The 14,894-nt window shown below is 44.1% G+C and overlaps 1 protein-coding gene across 2 annotated transcripts in view; it reads right to left on the bottom strand.

Annotated features, from left to right (window-relative positions):
• The window catches only part of CA5B (carbonic anhydrase 5B), a 44,430-nt gene that overhangs the window by 13,500 nt on the left and 16,036 nt on the right, over nucleotides 1-14,894 (bottom strand). Inside the window, exon 3 of one of the 2 annotated variants that reach the window (XM_002719890.5) lies at nucleotides 7,751-7,948. The exons of the other annotated variant lie outside the window; for it this stretch is intronic. Coding sequence (XP_002719936.2) covers nucleotides 7,751-7,948 — 198 coding nt within the window. The remainder of the gene's footprint in view (nucleotides 1-7,750; nucleotides 7,949-14,894) is intronic. 2 annotated transcript variants of the gene reach the window in all.

Genomic DNA, 14,894 nt, shown 5'->3' with positions numbered 1-14,894 from the left:
GTGTCACTTTCAGGATTAGGTTCCGAAAAGACTCTGACTTCCATTCTGCTTGCCCTCTCTGGCTTTCCTCGCTTGCTTGCCTGAGGAAGCAGGTTGCCATGCTTCGAGCTGCCCTATGGACAGGCCTTCATGGCCAGGAAATGTGGATGGCTTCTGGCCATGTGCCACACGGGAATGAAGGCCCTGAGAGACAGCCAATCTTGCCAACAGCCACTCGAGTGCATCTGAAGAGGATCCTTTGCCAGTGAAGCGTTGAGGTGAGACCTCCAACCACAACTGCCACTTTGATCACAGCTAAGCTGTGCCCAGAGTCCAGTCTCAAAGTTTGGTCTGCAAAACTCCATGAATTGGCTTCCGCTTACCTCTGGACTTGCCCTTCTGCTGCCTCCTTCTGACCCTTTTCACACAGTAGTACATACCACATGCAGTACACTGCCTCTCACCTCTACAAGAAAGCCTTCTGCCACTATTATCACCACCTCTTCCAGAGTCTGTCCCCACTGTACTGTTAACTCCTCACTATTTTATTCTAAGCATCTGATACAGTGTCTGGCACTTGGTAGAGCTCCATTGAAACCAGGAACTAAAGAACTAAACTGTCAACTTATTGTCCAGCTACTTAATTGGGAAGTCAATGGTAACTTCTTCTAGAGTAAAGGAAAAGGGTGGGCTCAGGTGGGGCAGATGAGGGGAAGAGACAGGGAAATACAGTCATCAAGAAATGGGGCAGAGGAGCTGGCGCTCTGTAATAGTGGGTAAAGCTGCCACCTGCAGTGCCAGCATCCCATACGAGCTCCAGAGGCTAGCTTACAGTAAGCAATTTCTGTAATATCCATTGCTTTCCTTTGCTTTTCAATGTGGAAGAGGAGCTAGTAGAGAAAGAAATGACAGAGAGAAAGGCAATACACAGCACCCATAAAAATAAAAATAAATGCAAGAAAAAGACATGAGCAATGTTTTGGGGTGACAGAAACATTCTACAAGTGGATTGTAGTAATAGCTGCACAACTCTGTAAATGTACTAAAAATCATTGCTTGTTTTAAAAAATAAATACAGAAATGAGGGATCAAAAATATGGAGGGAGGGGCTGGCACTGTGGTGCAGCAGGTTAATGCCCTGGCCTAGAGCACCAGCATCCCATATGGGCGCCGGTTTGAGACCTGGCGGCTCCACTTCCGATCCAGCTTTTTGCTATGGCCTGGGAAAGCAGTAGAAGATGGCCCAAGTCCTTGGGCCCCTGCACCCACATGGGAGACCCAGAAGAAGCTCCTGGCTCCTGGCTTTGGATCAGCACAGTTCTGGCTGTTGCGGCCATCTGGGGGGTGAACCAGTGGATGGAAGCCCTCTCTCTCTCTCTCTCTCTCTGTGCCTCTCCTCTCTCTATGTAACTCTGACTTTCAAATAAATAAATCTTAAAAAATAAATAAATAAAAAAGAAAAAATATGGAAGGGGAGCTTAAAATGTTTGTGGAAGCATTCTTTTTTTAAGATTTATTTTATTTATTTGAGAGGTAGAGTTACAGACAGAGAGAGGTACAGACAGAGAGAGAGGTCGGTCTTCTGCTGGTTCAGCCCCCAAATGGCCACAATGGCTGGAGCTGGGCTGATCCGAAGCCAGGAGCCAGGTGCTTCCTTCCAGTCTCCCATGCAGGTGCAGGGGCCCAAGCACTTGGGCCATCCTGTATTGCTTTCTCAGGCCACAGCAGAGAGCTGGATTGGAAGAGGAGCAGCTGGGACTAGAACCGGCGCCCATATGGGATGCCCCTGTGGAAGCATTCTTACCTAGGTTCCCTGGTGATGCCCCATAGAAGTACAGAGTAAAGCTGTTTGGGGCAGGAAGCACCTTTAGGAGGGTGCTTCTTTAGGAGGATGGGACTCACTGCTCTTTCTGTTCAATGCCCCCTGATATTGCCAGAAAGAGGAATTTTATAGGCAGTGACTGTTTACAGGAATCATCATGTTAGTCCATGGATACCTGAGTGCCCTTCCTCACAATATTTTGTCTGTGCCACAAGCACTCCTTAAAATCAGTAACTGTGCCTGACTCAGGGGAACCAAATAGCAAAACAATAGCCAGCAGAAGGCAGCGGTATGAGATGCTCACATACCTTCTTTTATAATCCCCTTCATCACTGTAAGAGAAGTCACACTTTTTTCATTCTAGGTATTAGTAATTTCAGTCTTTCCTCTTTTTTTTTCTTGATCCACCTAACTAAAGGTTTGTCAACCTTGTCCATCTTTCCAAAGAGCCAAGTTCTGATTTAATTGATTTCTGTTCTGTTCTTTGCTGTGTCCTGTCACAGTTTGCTTTGGCTTTAGTTTGTTCTTCTCCTTTTAGTTTCTTTCTCCTTCTGCTTTATTCCTGATCATTATAAAGCACATTACAGCAGCATTTCACAGGGTTTTTAAAAATATATTTTGAGGCCGGTGCCGTGGCTCAATAGGCTAATCCTCCGCCTTGCGGCGCCGGCACACCAGGTTCTAGTCCTGGTCGGGGCGCTGGATTCTGTCCCGGTTGCCCCTCTTCCAGTCCAGCTCTCTGCTATGGCCCGGGAGTGCAGTGGAGGATGGCCCAAGTGCTTGGGCCCTGCACCCGCATGGGAGACCAGGAGAAGCACCTGGCTCCTGGCTTCAGATCAGTGCGATGCGCCGGCAGCAGCGCGCCGGTGGCAGCGGCCATTGGAGGGTGAACCAACGGCAAAAGGAAGACCTTTCTCCCTGTCTCTCTCTCTCACACTATCCACTCTGCCTGTCAAAAAATATATATATATATATATTGAAATTTACAGACATTGATATTTATGAGGTCCTTTTCCCGAATTGTTGCTAGTGTTTTTTTTGCTTTCTTTTATGCTTTCTTTAAGTTTTGTGTTCATTAACTTTTTTTCCCTCTTGAAATGCTGTGAATTATTATGGAGCAATAGCAGTGAAGAATAAGCAGGAAACAAGACAGGCACTGAAATGTGGAAAAAGAGAGGTAGAGAAAGTTAGGTACTTATTAAAGATTGACAGTATCTTTTTAAACAAGAACATCTTTTTTTTTTTTTTTTAGAAATGATCTATTTATTTATTTGAAAGGCAAAGTTACAGAGACACAGAGAGAGAATCTTCCATCTGCTGGTTCACTCCCCAAATGGCCACAATGACCGGGGCTGGGCCAGGTGGAAGCCAGGAGCCACGAGCTTCTTATAGGGCTCACATGTGGATGGTAGGGGCCCAAGGACTTGGGTCATCTTCCACTGCTTTCCTAGATATATTAGCAGGGAGCTGCATTGGAAGCAGAGGAAGCCAGGACATGAACCATGTCCATATGGGATGCCAGCACTGCAGGCAGAGGCTTAACCTGCTGTACCATGGTGCTGGCCCCTTTTTGTCTTTTCAAATGTTTATTTATTTGAAAGAGAGAGATAGAAATCTTCCATCCACTGATTTACTCCCCAAATGCATACATCAGCCAGGGCTGGACCAGGCTGAAGCCAGGAGCAAGGAACTCCATGTTGGTCTCTTACGTGGGTGGCAAGAACCCAAGTACTTGGGCCATCATCTGCTGCTTCCCAGGTAAATTAGCAGGAAGTTGAATTGGAAGTGAAGTCATCTGGACTCCAACTGGCACTCTGATATGGGATGTGGGCATCCGAAGCAGTGACTTAACCCACTGTGCCACAGTTCCCACCCTACCAATACATCTTTTTTAAAAAAGATTTATTTATTTATTTGAAAGAGAGAGAGAGAGAGGTCTTCCATCCTCTGGTTCACTCTCCAGTTGGCCGCAATGGCTGGAGCTGCGCCGATCTGCCAGGAGCCAGGAGCTTCTTCTGGGTCTCCCACGTGGGTGCAGGGGCCCAAGGACTTGGGCCATCTTCTACTGCTTTCCCAGGCCATTTTTTTGCTTTGCTTTGCTTTCTTTGCATTTGCCTAGTGATGCTCTGATGCTTAGAAATGCAAATGCATTTCTGGCCCAAATGCAAGCAGACTGTTCCCTCCAGTGGGCTGAGTCTCTCTCTGGTTCTCCTCCCTCTGACATGTTTCTCTGCTGTGATTCAGGAAGTATTCAAGTCTGTCCCTAAGAAATTAGATGTCTCCATGTCCCCCATTTTCTGCTTTTATCTCCATGGTATGACATGGCTCTGAAACCATGAATACTTAGTTAAGTATTTCAAACCAAGAAATAATTGCTCCTTTTCTTCCCAGAATTTTGGGTATCTTTCTTAATTTTTCCAAAACTCTAGAATGTGCCTCATCTCAACAATCCAGCAGGGAGCTGGATTGGAAGTGGAGCAGCTGGGACTCAAACTGGCGCCCATATGGAATGCTGGCACTGCAGGTGGCGGCTTTACCCGCTACACCACAGCACAGGCCCCACCAATAACATCTTGATGGTGGGTATTGTCTCAAAGAGGTTTCTTTTCAGGGGAATTCCAGACTCAGGACAGGAAGTAACTACCACCTGCCTATAGCTCCCAGACTGACTAAAGCCCCTTTTTCCATCATAAAGAATACAGTATTGCTGACCAATAAAGGAAGGTCATGAGTACCACTGACGAATCGGGAACTGGGGCCCATGCTGAATATGCATCTCTCATTCCAACCCAATCCATAAGAACCTCTACACCTAATCCCTCAAGGAGGCCGGGAATTAAACAGTTAACTGCCTGGCTCCTCGTTCTCTGCATTGCAATAAACTCCTTTTTTCCACCAAACCCTTGTCAGTGATTGGCTTTCTGTTCATCAGATGTGCAACCCAGTTTGGGACATTCTATGGCAACTGCTCCAGCCAGTTTTGGGGGAGTTGTTCTGTATCACATTTTGCTCTGACAGGATAATGATAGCACTCTAGGGGAGACTAGCAGAGCTCACTAGAGTGCACGATGATCATCTGGAACACAAGCCTTTAACTTGCTGTTGTGAAGATTTCTGGAATCCTTATGTACAATGTGATATCATTGGCTTCAAGTTGAGATGAGGCACATTCTAGAGTTTTGGAAAAATTAAGAAAGATACCCAAAATTCTGGGAAGAAAAGGAGCAATTATTTCTTGGTTTGAAATACTTAACTAAGTATTCATGGTTTCAGAGCCATGTCATACCATGGAGATAAAAGCAGAAAATGGGGGACATGGAGACATCTAATTTCTTAGGGACAGACTTGAATACTTCCTGAATCACAGCAGAGAAACATGTCAGAGGGAAGAGAACCAGAGAGAGACTCAGCCCACTGGAGGGAACAGTCTGCTTGCATTTGGGCCAGAAATGCATTTGCATTTCTAAGCATCAGAGCATCACTAGGCAAATGCAAAGAAAGCAAAAATACAGTTGAGAATCTGAGAGCCAGGATACATGCAGGAGTGAACATTTCTATTTATGCTTTATGTTACACTTTTTACTTCATTCATTCTCACCTTCATGGATTCATTTCCTCATATTCATGAGAGAAAATAAACTTCCTTTAGTTCAGAATTCCTCAACCTCAGTTCTCTTGACGTTTGAGGTTAGATGATTCTTCATTAATGCTGTTTTGTAAAGTATAGGATCTTAAGTAGCATCCCTGACATTGACCTTGACCCACTGGATGCTGATTGAAATGCCTCCACTTCCAGGTGTGACAACCAAAAATTTCTCCAGGTGTTGCCAAGTGTCACCAATCCCAAGGCTCAGAGGGTAGAATGGCAAAATTGCTACTGGGTAAGAACCACTACTTCAGATACATTATTTCATAAACTATTTCAAATAATAATGTGTTAAGACTAATCAGGGCTATTTGATGTCATTAAGTATAGTTTAAAAAATTTAAAAATGGGGGGGGGGCAGTGTTGTGGCACAGTGAGGTAATCTGCTGCCTACAATGCAAGCATCCCATATGGGCACTGGTTCAAGTCCCAGCTGCTCCACTTTCAATCCAGCTCCCTGCTAATGAGCCCAGGAAAAGCAGCAGAAGATGGCCCAAGTACCTGGACCCCTGCCACCCACATGGGAGACCCAGATGTTGTTCCAGGCTCCTGACTTCGGCCTGGCCTACCCCTGGCCATTACAGCCATTTGGGAAGTGAACCAGCAGATAGAAGATACCTCTCTCTCTCTCTCTCTCTAACTCTGCCTTCGAAATAAATAAAACCAATATTATTTTTAAAAAAGGGAAAAAGCTGGCAGTTCAAGTCTGGGATGTTCCACTTCCAATCCAGCTCTCTGCTATGGCCTTAGAAAGCAGTGGAAGATGACCCAAGAGTTTGGGCCCCTGCACCCACATGAAGACCCAGGAGAGGCTCCTGGATTGGTGTAGTCCAGCTCTGGCCATTATGGATATTTGGGGAGAGAACCAGCTGATGGAAGATCTCTCTGGCTCTGTTTCTGTCTCTCTCTCTCTGCCTTTCAAATGAAAAACAGATCTTTAAAAAAATGAAAAGGATGCACAGATTTAATCATATTTGGTCAACCTTAGGCACTAAATTTTCACATAAATTTTGAAATGATTCACATTATTTTATACTTGGGTAGGTTGAAAAAAGAAGATTTTAAACTATATTATCAGGGCTGGTGCTGTGGCATAGCAGGTGGAGTGCCGCCTATGGTGCTGGCATCCCATATGGGCTCAGATTGTAATCCCAGCCGCTCCACTTCCAATCCAGCTCTCTGCTGTGGCCTAGGAGGGTGGTGGAGGATGGCCGGGTCCTTGGGTCCCTACACCTTTGTGGGAGACCTGGGGGAAGCTCCTGGCTTCAGATCGGTGCAGCACCAGCCATTGTTGCCAGTTGGGGGAGTGAACCAGCGGATGGAAGACCTCCCTCTCTCTGCCTCTTTTTCTCTCTTTGTGTGGCTCTGACTTTCAGATAAATAGATGGATCTTTTTAAAAAAAACATATTATTTGAATTTTAAAAACTTTTAAATTATGTTTCTATTAAACTGGGTAATACTGTTTAACAAAATTACATAATATGTTTCTATTTGTATCATATGACCAAGCTTACTCGGTTGTTAAAACTGTAACCTCATGCATAGGTCAGTTTTCTTTTTGCCCCATTTCAAGCATTACAATTTTATAAGTTATATCTGATTAAGTTATCACTATATAATATGAAAGTTCTTATAAAGTCAGAAAGGAAAGGAAGATTAGTACACATTTAATATACACAAACAAAATAAATTTCTGACAAAGCTTCAAATTCTTACCCTATCTTTAATACCAATTATGGAGTCCATGTATAGAGATATATGTATGAATTAATAAAAATATAACTATACTAGTTGAAGGAAATGTGCATTAAAAACTAGAAGGGACTTTTTTTGTATATTCAAAGAGTAAGGGGGGGCAGGGTTGTGGCATAGCAATAAAGCTGCTGCCTGTGAAGCCAGCATCCCATATGGGCACCCGTTGGAGTCCCAGCTGCTCCACTTCTGATCCAATTTCCTGTTAATAATCTGGGAAAAGCAGTGGGAGGAGGGCCCAAGTACTTGGGCTCCTGCTATCCACATGGGAGACCTGGAAGAAGCTCCTGGCTTCAGCTTGGCTGAGCCCTTGTGATTGTGGCTGTCTGGGAAGTGAACCAAGCGTAGAAGATCTCTCTTCTTTCTCCCTTTCTCTCTGTAGCTCTTTCAAATAAATAAATAGATCTTTAAAAAAGTGTAAGACCAGTGACTTCAATGCCATTGCTAACAAAGAGGTCAGTCAGCACTACCATGGAGGGAGTCCGACGTGTCCTGTATCCATGTAACGTTGTTCTAAAGTCCAGATAAAACCACCAGACCTTGTCCTCACCTGATTTATCTGTAGAGTCTTCAAATTCCACAAGGAAAGAGTACCCGTTATTCCAGATGTGGAGGCAGGTGGCCGGATCATAAGAGATGGTGAGCGGTTTTAAGCCAGGATCGTAGACACTGTCCCTCCACCGGATGTTGATGGGCGACTGCCGATCACCCGCAGGAACGAGGTCCACGCTCTCCCAGAGCGGATGCACTAGGAGAGAGTGGGGCTGAGTGATCGGGTCAGCAAGACCCCGCACTACTGAGCGTCACACACGAGGCAATCCCACTTAGGGAGAAGCTGTCCAGAAATGGCAACTCAAAGTCTTAGGAATTAGCCGCGCAGGGCCTCGGTCCACTCCCTAAAGCAGAGGTGAAGGCAGGTCAGAGCGCATCGTGCAGAGGCTCAGCATTCTGCTGTCCGTGAAGCCAACAACACATCCCAGGCGGCCACCTAGGTCACCTAAACCTGCGCCATCTGTCCTGTGATGAGGGCAGGGTGCAGGGAGAGCAGTGCACCATGGAAATCAGAGTACTCACAAATGAGCTCTTTCTTCATGGATAATTTCCCGAGACCAGGCTGCCCCAAACTAGCTCTGAAGACAAAGACCAAGTCACTGACTTGGCATGAACAGACTGGCGACAAAGGGAATGAGGGAAGGGCTTTGGGGAAGCAAACCTTCAGGCAAGCACAGCACTGGGGCTTTCTAGTTGGTTGGCCTGGAGAAGTCAAGGCTGGCACGGCGGCCTCCCGCACTGGGCTCAGCCCACATCAGCGTGCACGCTGGGCTCCCCTCCTGTGGAGATCACCTCTGAGGACCAGATGGCCACCCTGCCAAACCTGGGGACAACATTAGCCCTGCTCTGGACTCCACAGTCTGTCACCAAATGTGGACGTATCTAGTGAGGTGGAATCGTACAACTCTTCCTACACACAGACAACATCCCTCAACTGATTGTCTCCTGCAAACACCAGGTCTCCAAGGCAAGTCCCTGAAAAGTACCAGCGGCTTCCCTGCCACGCCAGACAGGCCTGCAGAGACATCTGTGTGTGATGAACACAACACTGAACACACCATGGATGTGCAGAATCAAGACCAACAGGAAAACCAGGAGAAACGTGAAAGGACAGAAAACACTACCAACGATCCTCTGCTCCTCACCCCACTGCTGAGAACCAGTTGTGTGTGGGTTGGGCCAAGGTATGGTTGGGTCATCCTCCTGTTTCCATAAAAACATAGAAATGCCTCTGGTTTACTCTTACAGAGAAGACATTCCTCTTCTCTCAGTATTGTCCCAAACTGGAAGTCAAGAGCTTAGGCTTGGTTTTGTTTTGCTTTTGCACCACTATGGACATCAAGCTCTCTCTGAAAACATCTAGATGAGTGGTTCTCAACAGAGGGAGCACTTCAGCCCCACTAAGGTCATTTGGCAATGTCTGCGGGCATTTTGTATCCGGAACTGAGAGAGGGTAACACTGACATCTAGTGGATAGAGGCCAGGGCTCTTAGTCAACCCCTGGAATGCACAGCATGGGCAGTTCCTACAAGAGTTATCCTGCCTCAAGTGTCAATAGTGTCCAGTTGAGAGGTTCCGGTCCGGAACTAAAAGCTATAGGCGAACTCACAGATTTTTTCTCTATACCATAGTACTCTGATCTCTGGAGAGGTTTGGACCTTATGGGTTGTTTTGTTTTGTTTTTCCTTTAGTGTACAAGGACAGGAACTTACTTTATAGAAGAACTTTCTGTTTCAGAAATCTAAAATGGAAAATGCATATAAACTGACATAATACCATCAGATTATAATCCATTAGAATGAAAAGTCCTTGTGGGCGGAGCCATATCTTCCTCCTGTTTTTGTTGCCTGTAGTGCCTTATTAAATATATGCCCTTTGAGTACTGATTATCCAACTGCTATTTTGGGGCAGGTGAAAGCTATATTTGACTCCAATTTTGCTAATTTTTAAATTTCTAGAAAACCCTAGAACAGCCCTAATTCAGTTTCAAAGACACCTGGTTCAAGAGCAGTACATCTTCCCCTCTGAGGTACTCAGACTATGGCTAATGGGTGTCCCATGAAGACTAGGGGAGAACTGGAATAATGATCAGGTCCTTAAGACAATGCTCTTACTCACCCTTGTTTTCTACTTCATTCATGTGATAGAATGTATCAAGTCTCACAACCATGCAAATGACCACCCAAGAAAATCGGACCTATTCCTTCAGTGGATCTTTTATGACCATAATGCTACTACCAATTACCAGTTCTACTTCCGGAAGTTTCCCTTTCCTCCTACCCATCTCTCCTTTATTAACCCAGACCATCCTCCGACTGCAGGGAGGGCCTTGGTCACTGTCCCCTTAATGAAGCCAGCTTTCTGCCAAGGCCTGTTCTGGCACTCAGCAGTTTTCCCAATTACCTACCTTCATATTGTACCTGCCTGTCCATCAAGTTGTAACTTCTGTGTCCAAGTGCTTAGGTCTTCCTGTTTGAACCCACCTCACTTAACTTAGTCCCCTTTCTCCTCCTTCTCCCCAAATGTTGGCTTCTCATGCTACTTTTCAGGTCATGCTACTCCCTTTGGCTTGCCATTCCCTTGTCATGCTACTGCTCCGTCGTGCTATTCTTACAATTGTCCCCACCTATACAGGCTTATCTCCACTTTTGCTATGCTAAAATACTCTTCATTCTCCTTACCATTAACAGAAATTTCTTCCATTTCTAGGCTTATCTTCATGTTGATATTTTCTCCAATCACGCTGATGTTTGCTTTTCCTAAACACACAGCATGGCTTCTCATATCATTCAACACTCAACCATTCCTTATGTAATGTGTTTGCTTTATTTGCTCAAAGAGTTTGTGTCCTGCACTTTTTCTATGGCCTCCAGGCTTAAACTTGGTTCCTTGCCCAGAGGAAGCCAGATCAGTCAATACCAAGGCTCCCTACCCTTAGGTCATCATCTCTCTGCCAGGAAACCTGGTTTATTTCAAACACTTCCTAGGTTCAGGATAATATCTGCCTGTTTCTTTAAATTTCTACTAGGCTCTCAAGGTCAGAGAGTTCAAGTCCCTTCCCTGACAATCCCAACTCTATAAAGCATCCCTTCATCAGCTCTTATGCCTCAGTACTCACTTTCTCTGTATCTGTGTTTTCTCATATGATTGGCATTCACCCTGTGAGGCTAGTCTAAATTAGATGTGCTATACTTGTAGGATGCTTGGGAGTCTGAAGACTTAGTACAAAATAAACAATGTGTAAAAGTTCATTTGCAATTCTTAGATTCTTTTCAAATTAAAGTGAAAATATTGATGTGGAATGAATAGGCAGGAAATTAGTTTAGGATTGCTGAGCAGGAAGTTAGAAGCCCCATGTGTAATTCTATCCTCCTACATGTCAATCAAAATGCCCCCTTTTCTGGGATGCATCTGCTTCATCTGGAACCATGAAAATATGGATGTTGAGCTCCACATGTAACTTGTGGAGGTGCCATATAATTTCCAGGTGGCTTCACGCCTGGAGAGGCACTGCCCCAACTTCATAAAGGAGGCCAACTGGGAGGTGCTCTCTGTCTCTCTCCTGCTGCAGACAAAGGCTACAGGAGCTGCCAGGTATTCTTTCTGTCTTTCCTCCCCACCCATTCTCCTTTAAGGCAAATCCTCTGGCCCTCTGCCCACTCACCATGGGTATTTCTCTGTATGGGGCAACACATACTTGCTTTGGTGTGTGTGTGTGTGTGTGTGTGTGTGGTATGTGTTTGCTTTCTCATCTTTTGAATAAAATTTACATTATATATGTCAGTACTTAGAATTCTTGTCTTTGTGCATTGACAAGAGCCTGGAGTAAAAAGAAGTTAATACCCCACTCACCCACATCAATATTTTGGATAAATTTGGCTAAATAAAATGTATTAATAAAATTAATTTTATCTGCTTATTTGTACTTCTAAAAGTATGGTTATTAGAAAATATAGAATTACCTATGTGGCTAACATTACTTATCTACTAGATAGCATTGCTCTATTCCCTTATTTGCTTCGTTTTTCTTGGGATGTGTTATTTCCTCACATAATTGAAGGCCATCTTTTCAGGCCTGGACCTTTGTACAGTGTCACCATACACAGGACCCTCCACAAGACTTAGGTGAGGATGCCACAGAATCACAATCTGTCTTCTTAGAGCATCAGGGTTGGAAAAGGCACTTTGATGGGGAGTCCATTAATCTCAGGATGCACAGGCAGTTACCAGCACGGGAGACTAAAGCCCACATTTCCTGCTCAGCTCCAGGGCTATCTGTCAGTCCCAGGCAGCTGAAGATAACCCTGAGTCCATTCTGCAATCCTGAGTGGCTCTCAGTGGGCTCATTGTTCCTCAAGGTGATTCGAATGTTAATAAAAGATAGTCTGGGCTATTCTAAGTCTCTCAATCTGAGGATTATCAGAGTTGTTTGTGAAAACACCGCAAAACAAGTTTTTAATATTATCAATCTCCAGGCTTTATTTGTGTTCACTAGAGAAATAGTAGAACTTTCTTTTCTTTTCTTTTCTTTTTTTTTTTTCTTTTGACAGTCAGAATTAGACAGTGAGAGAGAGAGAGACAGAGAAAGGTCTCAAATGGCCAGTACGGCTGGCGCACTGCACTGATCCGAAGCCAGGAGCCAGGTGCTTCCTCCTGGTCTCCCATGCGGGTGTAGGGCCCAAGCACTTGGGCCATCTTCCACTGCCTTCCCGGGCCACAGCAGAGAGCTGGACTGGAAGAGGAGCAACCAGGACACAATCCGGCACCCTGACCGGGACTAGAACCTGGGGTGCCGGCGCCGCAAGCAGAGGATTAGCCAAATGAGCCGCAGCGTCAGCCAGAAGAACTTTCTAATACAGTTCACTTATACTATAGGTCAGTGATGTCAAATAGGAACTTTCTCTGATGATGGAAATGTCCTGTATGGTAAGTGCTAGACACACGTAGCTGACACATTTTTAGGAACTTAAATATACATGTAAATACTCACATGGGGCTAGCGGCTACATTTTGTACAGTGCCTTTTTAGTCCAAGTTATCGTAAAATGCTTCCTTTCCTTCTAAAAGTGGGAAATCATGAACATTAAGAATCACTGGAATAATAATAAATCTTGTACTATTTCTATTCTAGATGATACTCTTTATATTTCACTAAAGCAAGAGTTATTAAATTTACTTTCCTAGGTCTATAATAGAATGCCTAAATTTATTTAATGTGACAAACAGGTTAAATTTCATTAGATGATACCCTGAGTGAAACTGATTTTATTTCTGTCTTAACAGGTACATAGCCTACAAGTTCCCAAAATTAAAACTGTCAAGAGTTACTGACAGTTACTGCTTTTTGAGATAACAACGAACAGCAATTTGAGTTGACAGCCAATGAGTCCCAACTGAGAGAGGAAGAAAAGTAGAGTGACAAGCCCAGAGCTCAGGAATGTCTGGTAATGCTGTTTTCTGAATTTGCCACAACCACTGAGTTCACTGACTCCTTATCCTGCTTCACCTTATCTTAAAATAATCAAATGTCAACATCAGGCACTGAGCCTATGAAGACGAAGATAATGATGATGATGACAACAATGACAGCGACTGCAATACCTGAAGTAGCTGCCAACCAATACTGAGTATCTAACCCTCAACAATCTTGGGTCATTCTTGGTCACAAGTGTACACCAGGCCATCCACTGGAGTCCTGAGAGGTCAAAAACAGTAAGTACTGTCGTACAAGTGTACCGATGTGGCTCCAAAATACAGGACATGCCCAGGGGCGCAGGGCAGCAAAGACCATAATACCTCCTGGGTAAAAACAGGTCAGGACAGTGTAAAATACCAAAAGCCAAACCAAAGAGGGACTGGGCCCTGTTTTCCCTAGTAATTACAAACAAAAACTTGTTCTATGATGTGGGAAATTAATTAAGTGAAGTTGCCACCTCCTCAAACCACTAGTGTTTGGTTTTTGTTAACATTAAAAGGAGTAAACTATCCTAAAAGCATAAGCATACAGACATTTAGACAGTTAATTTCAATTCTCTGTTAAAAATTTAAAATAGCAAAACATCAGCAAGTAGGCAAATATGACTAATATTTTCCGTTTTCAGCCTTAGACCGCAAAATGCCAGCGTTTAGAATGAATCAGTCTGGGTAGGATGTGGCCGTGATCATAGGAAGCCACACCCAGCAACCAGAAATTTATTATGACTCCGGCCAGTTTATGTGAATAATGAGAACACAGTCAAGGTTGAAAGAAAGAAACCAAGTTTACAATAAAAACATATTTATGGAGTTGTTCTAAGCCCTTGGATTTAGGTAGATTAGCATTAGTAATTTACAAACCTATTCTTACCCATTCTTTTTATTATGTGCATATGGTGGTCAAAGAAAATAAACACCAGTGAAAGTAAACATATCAAAAGCCAACATTTGCAAACTCTGTCAATTTCTTTTAAATAATGGAAAACATGAAAAACCCCGCTTTCAATAATATACTTAGCCACTTCATCACTCTATAAATTCAAACTCATTTCTCCATAATACAGACATTATCTTCTCCTGTCATTACACTGCTTCTTAACCAGGGGCCAGTTTTGTCCCCATACAGCTTATCTGACAATGTTTGTAGACATTTCTGATTGTTAGAAGTGGGTGGGGATGCTATTGGCATCTACTGGGTAGAGGCAAGGGATACTGTTAACTACCCTACAGGCCAGTCCCCGACAGCACAGAATGACCCATTCCCAATGTCAGTAGTGCTGCGGTAGAGAATCCCTGCCACATCCAGAGGTAGACAGTTTTCTTTCCAGGAGGGGAACAAGATTCAAGAGGTTTAAGGGAAGACCATCTACTGCTTTACTTGATTTTTTGTGTTTTCAGCACAGTGTGCACTTGCAAGCTGGTCAGCTAGAATGGACTCTGCAATTCCTAAACTTGGGACAGAATATTCTGGAATGTGAAGTCACTGAACTGTTTGCAGACATTAATATGTAACTTCCAGAAACTTAAGGTTCACAGAAAGTTTGCAGTCAGTGGAATTAACCCTAGTTAAAAGACAAATGCTAACATGAAACAGTGAAGAATAGGTTCCAAAACATTTGGATCTGGGCCATCTTCCTTGCCCAGTTTCTGTAGCATACCATTTTAAC

The sequence above is a fragment of the Oryctolagus cuniculus genome, chromosome X (genome assembly GCF_964237555.1).
Source record: "Oryctolagus cuniculus chromosome X, mOryCun1.1, whole genome shotgun sequence".
Taxonomy (NCBI): Eukaryota; Metazoa; Chordata; class Mammalia; order Lagomorpha; family Leporidae; genus Oryctolagus; species Oryctolagus cuniculus.
The sequence above is the reverse complement of the archived record's forward strand: the minus strand, read 5'-3'. Positions and strand labels throughout refer to the sequence as shown.